The sequence below is a fragment of the Pleurodeles waltl genome, chromosome 9, assembly GCF_031143425.1.
Source record: "Pleurodeles waltl isolate 20211129_DDA chromosome 9, aPleWal1.hap1.20221129, whole genome shotgun sequence".
In the NCBI taxonomy this organism is placed as follows: domain Eukaryota; kingdom Metazoa; phylum Chordata; class Amphibia; order Caudata; family Salamandridae; genus Pleurodeles; species Pleurodeles waltl.
This window is the reverse complement of record NC_090448.1, coordinates 794437386-794449923: the sequence shown is the minus strand read 5'-3', so window position 1 is coordinate 794449923 and position 12538 is coordinate 794437386. Positions and strand designations below refer to the sequence as shown.

Sequence of the window (12538 nt, the reverse complement as noted above, 5' to 3'; positions counted from 1 at the left end):
AGCACAAGTGCAGAGTGACAAGCTAATTATCAGATGCAGATTTTCCCCATACCCCCTACTTTCCCCATAAACTGGACCCATCACTAGTAATTGTTTGTGTTGTATGGGGAGGCTTTGTTCTCTCAGCTGGGGAGCAGAGTATTTAATTGGCTCAGTGGGAGGGACCAAGGCCTAGAATCTGATTATGAGCTGTACCTGAGTAATATGACAATTCCTGAAGTGATAAAATATGGAAGAGATTTGTAGAACTGCAAATTCCAGCTCCACCGTGCATGTTTTACCCCAGTTTGACACCATGCTAGACTGTGTAGACCTAAGTAGAGGGTAACTACACTCAAGAACAGATTTTGCCTTTGTTTAATACAGTGAAAATACCGTAGATTTTCCAATAAGCCCTACTGGCCTGTCTGTGAATGCTCACCAGCACCAATCCCTGCAGAGTCCCTTCTGCGCCAAGCTACCTGTTCACAATTATCGGGCTGCACAAAATGATACTCTCGCACGCATAGCCTGCACATGTGTAACCAGCCCAGAGCCTTTTTCCCATAGCTACTTTGCTGTGGCCTGATCTTAAAAGGGAGACACCAGTGGTAAAGATGCTCAGTCCAATTACTGTTAATTTACATTGACTCTGGTAGTGTGACTCACCCACTGTAAAGGTCCAAAAACTGGCAAGTCACAAGCGAAATCCTGGTGGACTAAGTGTGTGTGTGGGGGGGGGGGACCAATTTCCTACACAAACCTTGTCAAAGTGAACCCTCAAAGTCACTAAATTGACCCGAGATAAACCCCCTGATAGCTATGGCACAGAGCAGACAGACATAACTTAGGGCAATATGCAAAGTATTTATGCAGTACCCAAACAGTATTAATGTCACAATGCAACACTATAAAAATCCCGAACTGAATTAGAAAAATAGACTAAAATGTAATTAATTAAATTACAATATAATTGAATAAGCAGAACCAGAGATATGAATGTTGAAAGTTTTAAACAGGAGTATCACCAAAATGCACAGAGTGCCAATGATAGTTGAAGGTTACTGAGGACTGGGACCTCTGCACAATTTGAGGCTGACCGTGATAAGAGCGTGGTTGGGTACACCAACCAGGTTCATCCTCATCAAACATTTTGCCTTCTGACTTAGCCTTGTATGCCCCAATCCACCACATAAGTACACTTCTAAAGCACCATAGGACCTCAGAGAGGCACTTGAAGACTCACAGTGTGTCAGGCAGAATCTCACAGCAGGGTCCAGTCCAAGTCCACTTGTCCCTGGCCATTTGGACAGATGTAGCTTGTTGTATTCTTGTAGCGGGAACAGAAGGTCAGCCTTATGTCCCTTGGAGTCCACTTCTTGGACCAAGGTAGAAGAGGGGAGCAAGTTCAATCCTTCATGGCCCATCTGAGGTCACAGGCAGCAGGTCCAGTCCTCTTCTATTGTTCCTTAGATCAGCAGTTTTCTGAAGTGGGCTCATGAACATTGCCACATTTATGCCTGGAACCAGCTAGTGTGTGACAATTACTCCTGGGCCTGCCCTAACCAATGGGGTAAAGGTTCCGGCCATCCTTACTCACTTTGGCCATTTTCCTCCTATTTCTTATCCTTTCAGCTGAGCCCCCAGTGTGTGTTTCATGTAAACCCAATAGACCGGTCAAGCAGGATTTCACACTTCAGCAGGAGTGACACTGCAGTACCAAGAAAGATGCTCACAACCCCCACCCTGCTTAATCTGTGAGGTTCAAAGGATTCTTCAATGCCCTTTCAGGACAGCCTATTGTTTGCACCCCGAAAGCTTTTCACATGTATTCATATGCTAAACACTGACTGGAAGAAGTTTGAGTGTAAAAGCAAATTCGCTTCTAGGAACTTCAGGAAGGGAAAATGTAGCTTTCTAAAAGTTACTTCTCTTTAATATTTATCAAAAATCTGATTTCACCAATGAATTGCATTTTAATTAAATTGTTGCTTAATTTGTTTTCTAGGCAGGCCCATTTTCGAGATTTTGGTATTAGGTTTTTAATCTGTACCCTGGTGACAGGCCTGCTGCAGTGCAAAAATAGTTTTTGGGGGCTAGTTACTGTAAGGACATTGTAACATTAAACATCAACATGTCAGACTTTTAAATACCATGCACCCTGCCTTGTGGACAGCAAGGCCTACGTGGGGGTGGCTTATTGATATTTAAAAGGAGAGTTTTGACCTTTCTACAGGATTTATTTTGACAGGTCGAATTGAGGTTTTACACTACTTCATTTAAGCTGGACAGCGCAGGCTTGAAGCCATGCGTGCAGTGTCACTGTAGTGGATGGCACAATTGGTACTGCAGCCCACTAGTGACATTTAACTTCCAAGCCTTGTGTACACCTTGTATCATATACTAGGAATTTATAGGTAAGTTAAATATACCAATTAGGAGTATGCAAATTTGACCATGTTTAGAGAGGCGAGCACAGGCTCTAGGGGTAAAGTACACAGTGTTCTAAAACCAGCAATAACATAGGTCCATCAAAAAGTGAAAAATCAGGGGTGACCACACAGGAAAGGTGGTTTTCCTACAAACAGGTTTGTGATTTCTTGTTAGAAGCTGTGGAAGATCCTAGATGTCTAGGTCTTACGGCATTGAGCATTTTCTTGACTCCAGAGGGGCTGACACCCTCAGCAGATAACTGTCCTCTTACATAAATGAGAGATGGATTTCCAAGTTCTTCTTGAGCATTTTATTGCTGCTTATCTTGAGGTGAACCTCGTTTAGACACTGTAAAAAAGTTGTTCACACTTTTTCCTGAAGCATGTTCCCTGGAATGGGCCTTTGGAATGAGTATTCAGTGTATGTTGGATGTTCACTCTTCATTATACATTTTCAGCTTTCTCTCTCCTGCCAATTGTGATGAAGTAGATTTACAGCATCGCTCATTCTCATTTGTCCAAATAGGCAGTACATCCTTAGTCTTCAGACATATTACACTCCCTGTGGTCTCTTCTGAGATTGAAAATCATTTCTTCCGTTTTTTGTTATTCATTTTTTATTCAGTTATTGATAGAAAAAAAAAAACAATTTGTTCATGTATAAGCAGTGTGGGTTCATCATACCGTACGTTTACATGTAATCGTCTACTCTCTTCATACAGTACGCTGACATTTTGCCTCTAGTGGTTCCTGGTGTCTACAGTCATTATTATTCAAGATCATGAAGTGTCTGTCTGAATGATGCCCTTGGGCAGGAGGCCACCGGGATGAGGTCCTCATATAGTTTTAATTGTTTGCTCGAGTGTGTTAGCACTGTCAGCCATTGCTTGCTCATCAGCAGCCCCAGTGCCGCACCAACAGTCTTTTGGCCAAAAGCAGTGTAAAGGTAGGATGTTTACGTTTGGTGTGCTGTTTTTGATTTAAACGCTCCCCCCTTCCCACATCCCTGGGGAGTACATCATCTGGTGAGAGCAGAAGAGGAGATTCAGTTATGTTTTTGCATCAGGGATCTTATGTCATCCCAAATCTCCAGGGTCTTAGGACAGTCACGTGTCAGATGATGGAACCTAGCCCCCTCCACACTACAACATTTGCATCAGGAATCAGATCTCAGTCTCCATTTATGCAATATAGCTTGTGTGTGATACACCTTGCGGATGAACCTGAAATGTTTCAACCCCAGTCTACTACTAGGTAGGAGCTCACCCTTGCGAGAGCAGCAGTGTTCTGACATTTCATCTTTGTGAGGGAGGTATCTAGATCTGCACTGAACCTCATGTACAGCCACCACCCCCTCCATCTCCTGATACACCCCAATTATAAGTCTCTTAGGCATTTTGTCCTTTATGGTTTTCTTAAGCAGATTAAAGAGGTTTGGTCGCTGGCGGCTGGTGACATTTGAAACTGGTGGGGCGAAAAAGTTTGCGATGAATGGCTGGTGGCAAGCCAGCATAGTGAGTGAGCCCAACTGCCATAAGTGGGCTTCCGGGGGGTTCTCCCCAGATAACATTTTGAAAAAGTGAGCAAATGGTGTATTTTCAAGCATATTTGAGAAAGCAAGAAAGTTAATAAAGCAAGTGTTCAAGTGTAGTTATGGCAGCAATAATGCTCACTAATATTACTGCAAATAATTTCTGTGACACCCTCACATTTCTTACATGTGGTATCCTTTTTTGATCTAAAAAAAAAGCTTTTTTATGAGCTGTTACATGAAACATAAACACAACTTTCCTCTGCAAAATGTCTATAATAGATCCTCACACATTACTTACATTGAAAACAACTTAAAGAACAACATGGTTAAAACACTTTGGGGCAAATTTATGAAAAGTGATGCTGCACCTAGTGCAGTGCCACTTTTTTTGCGCCCCTTAGCTTCCCCCTAGTGCCCCCCTAACGCCACCATATATACGCCGTATGTAAAATACGGTACACCATGGCGGTAGTCGGGGGTACTAGCGCCATCATTTTTGGCGCTAGTCTGGCGCTTTGTAGGATTAGCGTCAGAAATGTTGACGCTAATCCTGCAAAGGACCCAGAGGCCCATTGAAAACAATGGGAGCCTCCCTTTAACGCCTGCTGTAAGCAGGCGTTAAAAGTGCAGCTAAAATTGAAGCAAAGAAATCTCTTGGATTTCTTTGCGCCATTTTTTCGCCCCCTAGCATACATTAAGCCTGGCGCAGGAAATATTTTGGCGTAAGAGGTTACAAAGTGGCACAATGCAAGTATTGCGTCGCGCCACTTTGTAAATATGGCTTGGCGTTTTTGGCCTTTTAACGCCACATTAGCATAAAAAAAATGACGCTAATGTGGTGTTTGAATGGCGCTAGGCCCTCTTACATCTAGGACTTTGTTTGCTAGTATCTGATGCTGTTGTGTAGCCATTTTAGTTATAGCTCCATACACGTTATTTTAGCAAACTAGGCCTGCCGCTGTGCACTTTAACCTAGTTATATTTATTCATCTTCATTTATTATTTTAACAATAGCCACATTTGCAGTCTTGTTTTATTTCTCTCTATTTATCTGTTCTTTGCCTAGGTCAGCACTGGGTTCTTAAACAAGACATTTCTTTCACTCTGCTTTTCTCAAGGCTGCAGTAAGATAGGTTGCTGGGAAACGTGGTAACGCTTTGTCTCTAGTGTTGATATAAACATAAACACTTACGTAGGGATTCTTTCTTGGACCATCAGCTGTTTTATTATAAAAACACTACTTTGACCAATGTACATTAGAGGGAGATTCCAGCCAGATGACCACGAATGTATGCTGGTTGCTGAACGCTTCGCTACAGCTGCTTATATAGACTACAGGCCTCTTGCTCAGGTATGAGGGATGATGTCTTCCCAGGAGGACCTGAAGGGCAGAAATAGAGCTTAACATGATGTGCTCTAACATAGCCTAGGTAGGAATTATTTTAATAATTTTAGTGACAATATGGTAGCGTTATTTTAGTACAGACAAATTACCAGTTTGTGCCATTTTAGGCAGCTGTGTTACTGAGAATTTAACAAAAACGAAAAACAAGCAATAATTTGAATTAATACACAATATATTTTTTCAATATTCTCAGTTGTGCACATCTTCATAAATAGTGCAGTAACTCATAAAAAATGTAATATGTACATCACTGTGCACCACTACACTAACACCAGCTTTGTGTCTGCTGGGGCCGGGCCCCGGGGGGTGCACACACAGTTTTGATCAGCTGCTATGGTGGGTGAAAAAACACAGCGGCTGAACATAAGTAGTGCAGCTAGGATAAACACACAGAAAAACACCAGTATTTCATTTTGTACTTCTTGTAGCACCAACCAATGACTGTACTGTGATCAGATTCAGGCAGGTTCATCAGAGAGAGTAACACAATTGCCAGATGCCAATTTAATTTAAGGCCTCCTACCAGGCTCTAAGACACATGACACGAGGTCAGGTCAGTCAGGTCAACTCTCGGTTCTCTCTCCACGCTCCCTTGTGTGCAGTGCAGTTAATTGCTACGCACACGAATAGGGGAGGGAGAGCCAAAACAGCAAGGGCAAAATGACCAATGACCAATCACTGCACGGCTTTACACTGAAGCTATACAGTGATTGGCCATTATGCTCCTATTGCTCCTGGACAGAACAGCACTACACCTACCACTGCTGCAGTAAGGCATCTGAGTCAATCGAGACACTGCTGTCTTGCCAAACACAGCATGAGAGTAGTGCCAGGATTGGCCGGAGGAGGCCAACTCACCGCTCCTCAGGAGACTGGGGGCTTCGGTATTGATTCTCCCCTCCCCCCAGCTCTCTAATTGTTCAGATGAGGCTGCTTAAGAGTGCGCAAGCCGAGTTGGCCAGGGAAAGGCAACCACCCCTCCGACATGCACACTTCGTTGTTTACTGGTTTTGGTTGTGCAGCTGTGTTCGACTGTCAATCATATTATTTAAGCGCCGCCCCTAAGCCTGCTGCACTCACTCTGAGGCTGAAAGGAACCGTCCTATGGCTGGAACAGCTGACTGCTGCAGGCTGATTAAGTTGATTAATACATGTTCTATTTATAATTAATTAGAGCCAGTGGGCGAAAAATATCAGCAGGCGACGCCCAAACGCTCTAAAGGAACCGCCCATGGGTCTGGTTCTTGCTGGAAGTGACCAGTAATCTGATTACATGTTAACATGAGCCTATGGTATTAAAAGGTGTCCAGAGATGTGTAGTCGTGGTGCGTGCTCTAAGAGTTTCAGTAGTTATGAAAGTACATTTCAAATAGAGGGCTTCCCTGTTGGTAACACTTAGTTTTTGTAATTGATAGTCCACTGTTTCCTCAGCCCCCATGGGGAAGAGTGGGAGGAGTGATCGATAGACAGACGCGAAGTGCATATACGGAGTTTGAGATGTTTACTGTACCCACGTTTATCCCAGGTTGCAATCTTGCTTTGCACAGTGTTTATTTCACTGGTTTCAGGGGGTTTCTCATCCATAAGCCCGTCTCAGGATAGACTGGTCTGCCACATCCCTCTCCACAGCGAGTTGGGCTAGGTAGCATTGGGGAGTACCCTTGTGTGGGACTTGGGCGGTCCTGGCCTGCAAGGCTGCAGCGTGTGCACATATTTATGTCTGTGCCAGTATTTCGTTTCTTGGGGTCGAGTGGGGCTTCATACACCTTAATCGCCACCGGTGCAGTCATGTCATTTATCAGGGGAAGAGTCCCCCTTGTTTGCAGCGCCTGGGTCTTCGCCACCTATGCCCCTCATACTTTGGATCCCTTACTGCGTGGACACCATTGGGAGAGAGTTTTCCTTTATCTGTAGCAAGACTTTGCCTGCAAAGCCATTGTTGGAGCATGCATTTTCCCACTCACTCATTTCCATGCAGGGCGCCTCCACCGCGCACCACCTGTCCAGCCCTTCAGCGGTGGGATCCATGCTACTGTTTCGGTGTGTGATTGTTCTATCACTTACACGGTCCCTTTTGTTTTCTGTGTCACCTGCGGCAGGCGCTGTTCACGTTCTTCCTTGCGTCCCAGGCTGCAGCCACCTGTGGGCTCCATTTTGTCCTCCTCTGCCCGTTGTGCCACCGATCTCCACTCTGCCTGTATATCTGGAGCTTGCGTTGCACAGCTGCCGACCTCGTAGAACCTTTAAGCATTTCTCCTGCAGCCGTAGGGGGGTTCTTTGCTTAAGTGGTCATAATTGGAGCTGGCCAAATCTGTTATTTCTGTGGTCGGTCATTTTTATTACAGAATTTACAAAGCTTTAACTCTGCATGAATTCATTGGAGAACGTTAGAAGCGTTACCTCCTGAGATATATTATGTAGTGCTAGTGATGACGCTTGTCATCAAGGTGGTTTATTCAAGTAAGGGGGAACATTACATAAATTGTGCTGTCACACAGGGCCCGACAGGGAACGCAAAGCTGCCATGGCATCCTTGTCAGACCAGCCCCAGAAGGGGGTTGCTGGGGGGGTGCAAGGATGAAGAAATGCTACTTTTGTTACTGAAAGGTTGGGGGGCATAGTGCAGCGACGTTGTAAAACCCACCCCACCCCCTTGGAAGACGCCCGATGCTCCCTCCGGCCAGTCTGGCCCGGCTTTGACTATGACGTAGCTCTGTGCCGCACGTTCTTTAGCAGTTTTCCCGTAGCACGGCTAAAGGTTTCCCCGAACTGGGACCCCTGTTTTGCCTCCATATCGTTAACAGATTGCTGAAGGGGTTTCAAAACTGTTTTCTTTGTCCACAGTTTGTGGCCTTGTCTTGAGAGTTAAATGTAAATTCGTTTTTCAAACTGACATTTTCATCTCCCGTGACTGTGGGACTATGACAACTATTTTCTGCCTTTATCGTTTTGGTAAAGAGAATATGTGGACCCCGGGCGCTTTCCACGTCTCCTTCAAAACGTGTATTTTATCTTGATATTGAATGAACTTCACTAAACAACTTTGTGGAAAGAAAAGTCTGTTCAGCCTACTCTTCTTAAAAATAAAGTATGCTGTTTTGGAGGAATTACTGTTCTATATGTTTTTGTGTCATAAAGGTACAAAATTGAATGCTATTGCATCGATAGACTAAAACCTCCCCTGTTCAGCATTATGCAGTGTAACACCAATCCTGTCAATATACTGTTTATAAAAACCATCTTAGTTTATGGAAGAAGAAGCCGGATTAGTATAAATGATTACTTTTACACACAGAGCAAAGTTGGTGGCGCTTTACAAATGTATATTTAAGGAGGAAAATTGGAAGTGATTGCCAGTTTTTTCCTCAATTCCTGTTGACTGCGTGGCGCACCTTGTAACTCTTCCTTTTAGAGCAGGACAAAGACTGATTTGTATATGGTGGCTCTTGGTCTAGAGTGGCAAAGTGGGTGAAAAACGATTAACTCAAATTTGGCTCGGAGGGATTGCCAGTGGCTGAGGTTTATTGATGCATTCCTTCCATTGTTTAGTTTTTTTGCTGTAGTTCTCAGTTTAGGGCGCCTGGGAAAGAAAATGAGTTTAGCGTTTAGAATCTATTTGTTGCTGTAGAAATGTTTGAACTTACCAGAGGGACCCTGAAGACCTCGCTGCCTCATCTTAAAGAATTACTATCCGAAGGATAAACGCCCTTTCTTTTTCTTTGTCCAGTCACTAAGATTTTCTTTCATGTGTGGGTCCCTTGTATGTAACCTCTATTCTTTTCAGACTCTGCTGAGGAGATAGGGGACTTTTGTGTTTTTTTCAGTCAAGCAGCCCTGTTTGTGAACACTAGGTCCAGTAAGTGTGTTACCTTTTCTGTATCACCATGTAACCAAGTGGATGCCAAGGGATAGACGAAAGTAAAGAGACATACTCATAGCACATATGTAGAAGTTATTCAGTTGTTGCTCATCAACTTCCTAGGCAGAGCAAGTGTGCTTTGTGGAGGATCCTCCTTGTAGTCAGGCCGGAGCCCAGGAGGAGACTGTCTTCCAAATTGGAACCAGCTGCACACAACAAAGATGCTCATGAAGTCCATACACGTCTCCTGGTGTCTCAGCATTCTGACTGCAGACACCAGTACTTCTATCATCCTGGAAGATGGACACTGGTCCAGCTGCCACAGGGACTTGTTAGAATTTCAAAAGTACTGGCCACTCATAAAATAATGCATTTCTTGGGTTTCTCTCTCAGGCAGTTCTGGAAAGGCTAATGCTCTGTACAGCAACCAGTAGAAGTGAGAAAAACGATTCCTTGCAAGAGCAATGAAAGGTCCCTGTCGCACATTACAGGCCTGCACATTCTTATTAAAGCAAACACGGTGTCTGTAGATCTTAGCAATAGGGTAGTGAAGAGCAAAGCCCTCAAATAATGCGCTACCCTCAAAAACAGCTTATAGAGTTTACAATTTAGGTGAGAACTTTTGATGCCCTGTATCCCATCTAGCAGTAAGCAAAAGCTGTGTTCAGGAGCACTAGCAGTTGGAACTCTGGTGTTCAGTCCTAGGATGGCAAATAAGACAGATGAACTTCCACTAGGGAAGCTAAAGAACGCAGGGGGATACAGATGCGGCATACAGCTCAGTCTCTTCCCTAACTGACTATGAGAAGCTCAGATTTTAATGAATAAAGATGCAATAGCTTCATCATTTCACAAATATACAGTCCGTTGTGAAACCATTAAAATATGAGACTGGTTGAACTTGACGGCTGTACATCATTTATCACCACAGACATGCCTGTTAACAATGGTGTAAAAGGAAGGATTGAGGATATAGCCCCTACATTTGCCCTTCCTAACCAAGTTTCTTGAATATGTAAATGCCGGGGTGAGCAGTTTCACACAGTAGGGTGTAGGGTGGGAAAGGGTGATTACTTCTCTAGTCAACCATATCTCCTGCTGGTTACTGAATTACAGTTACACATTGAGACAAGGGTAAGCGACATTTCCCTTACAGCACTTTGCCACTGCTTCTTCTCTTCCCATGCCCATGCCAGACCCTTCAGCTGCAGCAGAATGGTGGGGGAAGGCAACAGCACCAGTATTTTCAGGATATTTGTATGTTGATGGCTTTGGTCCTGTGCCAGTGATTACGTCTGGCTTCTATTCTTTTCTTAAAATACGGTCAACAGTCCATTGTTCTACTTTTTAACTTTGATAGTTGTTTTAATGCTTTACACTGCATCTAAACTGATGTTCCTATTTTCCTAGGTTGTGGATGGATTTTTCATCAAACGCACCAGGGATGTTCGGGAATCAGCAGCTTATCTCACTATCATGACTCGTTACCTGCAGAACCTGTATTCGGTATGTGGTTGATTAAAGGCTAGTAGATTTGAATCGTCGAGAAACTGTTCCTTGTGAGTCCTTTAAACATACAAACAAATTCCTTGCAAAAGACCTATGTTTCAGACAAACCCATCATACTTGGCTCTAAGGCAAGACACTTACAAGCATTTGCCTGTGCTCAAACAGCAGAAATCAATAGATTGATTGTAGACGTAGCACTTGCCACCCATTCCCTTATGAAGGTGGCGAGTAAATCGCCAGGGTGAACAATTACTTCAGCTGGCTGTTTTGTTGCTGACTTGAACCTCATCCCAGCGCTTAAACCAATGTAAACCAACAGGCCTAACGCATCCTTCTATTAGCTAGATTTTGTAGTGCGATACTTGAGCCAGATTTTAATGTGTACCCATTGCTAAACTCCGTTACACCAAGGATCCCAGACACAGCTGAAAGGACCATGAGGCCAATTAATAGCAGATTGTGAACTAAACAAAGCCTTTGGCTTAACACTGTAATAACCGAGGGCTATCCTGGGTTACCCGGATTTGAGTAGAAGACTAGAGCTATACCTGCCTTAGACTGTTTGTAAACTAATATGTCAAGCCAGCATAAATTACTTTGTGATGCCATACTGAAATATTTCCCTGTGTATCCTTGCATATGGCACTTCAGCTGTTCCATTGTGATCCTTTAAACAAGTGAGGCCTTGTTTATAGGGTGGTGCTATATAGTCAATTAGCATGCAGTCTTACCACATGCAAAATGATCACAGGTTTTTCCGGGGCCAAATTTGTCAGATCAAGCCTGGAGGAATCTCCCCCGAAAAATGACCCAGAATTCACAAATCACATGCATAAATCGTTGTAGAGATACTAACTTCCAAACTGTTCTACAGTCTTTTGAGATCTGAGTAATTGTCAGTTTTACAAGTTTCCCTAGTGAAGAAACCTTGATCAAGCAGAAGAGCTTTCTCTGTGACAGCCGCTTTACTGTGGAATTCTCTCTCTAATTCCCTTTGCCTAAAGAATAGCCTGCTCTCCTTCATAAAAGAGGATCTTACTGCAATCCATGAGCACAATGAAACTCATAGAGCCTTAATCGTATTCTTGGATTAGTTTGCACCCCGAAATTACAAGAAAATGCATTGTCTGTAATTTCAGGTGTGAAATAAGCACATCATTTTTAGAAGTGATCTGAGAATAAAAGCCTAAGAGTTATTGAAGTTCATAACATTTTAGACTGTTAAAATGGTCTGTGAAGGAAATGTGTTGTATGGAGGTAAAGCAAACTTCTTATGTAAAGTTGTACTTGGTTTCCATGCACCCAAGGTATCATTAATCTGAAACAGCTTCTACCACCTTTGCAGTTGGTCTGTATGGCCTCTGTGGTTAGCCTGTGCATGCATTCAGCCATTTTACGTCAAGCCTTGAGTCCCTGGTTGGCCAAGAACCCTCACAAAAATCCCAGAGTGTTATAAACACGTTTTAGGTTCTGCCTACCCCACAGCTTTCGTTGTCAAATTGTAAAATGCTTCTTGTGGACTATCCTAGAAACGTAAAGTGGGCTTAGAGCCCACCCACTGCTTCCATTTATTGGCTTTTTTTGGCCTTCTTGTTACATAGCTTCCTGTTTGATGGCTTTCTAGCCTCTTGTGTTTGTTCCACATAGCCCCTTTATTATGATTTTGATTGACTGATTTGTGTCCTCCCCCTGCCTCCTTTCAGGGTTCTACTTTTGCCATTTCTGTTAAGCACTTCATGAGAGTGCACGTTATCCAGTGCTCTTCTTTGTGTCTCGCTCTCTCTCCTTCTGTCAAATACCTGTGCCACCCATGCTCCGTG

General features: G+C 43.6%; 1 protein-coding gene across 3 annotated transcripts in view; it reads left to right on the top strand.

The window, feature by feature from the left end:
• MUS81 (MUS81 structure-specific endonuclease subunit) overlaps window positions 1–12538 on the top strand; it is a 382977-nt gene that overhangs the window by 247528 nt on the left and 122911 nt on the right. For all 3 annotated transcript variants that reach the window (XM_069208031.1, XM_069208030.1, XM_069208029.1), the window contains exon 13: window positions 10620–10715. In XM_069208031.1, the coding sequence (XP_069064132.1) occupies window positions 10620–10715 (96 nt within the window). The remainder of the gene's footprint in view (window positions 1–10619; window positions 10716–12538) is intronic.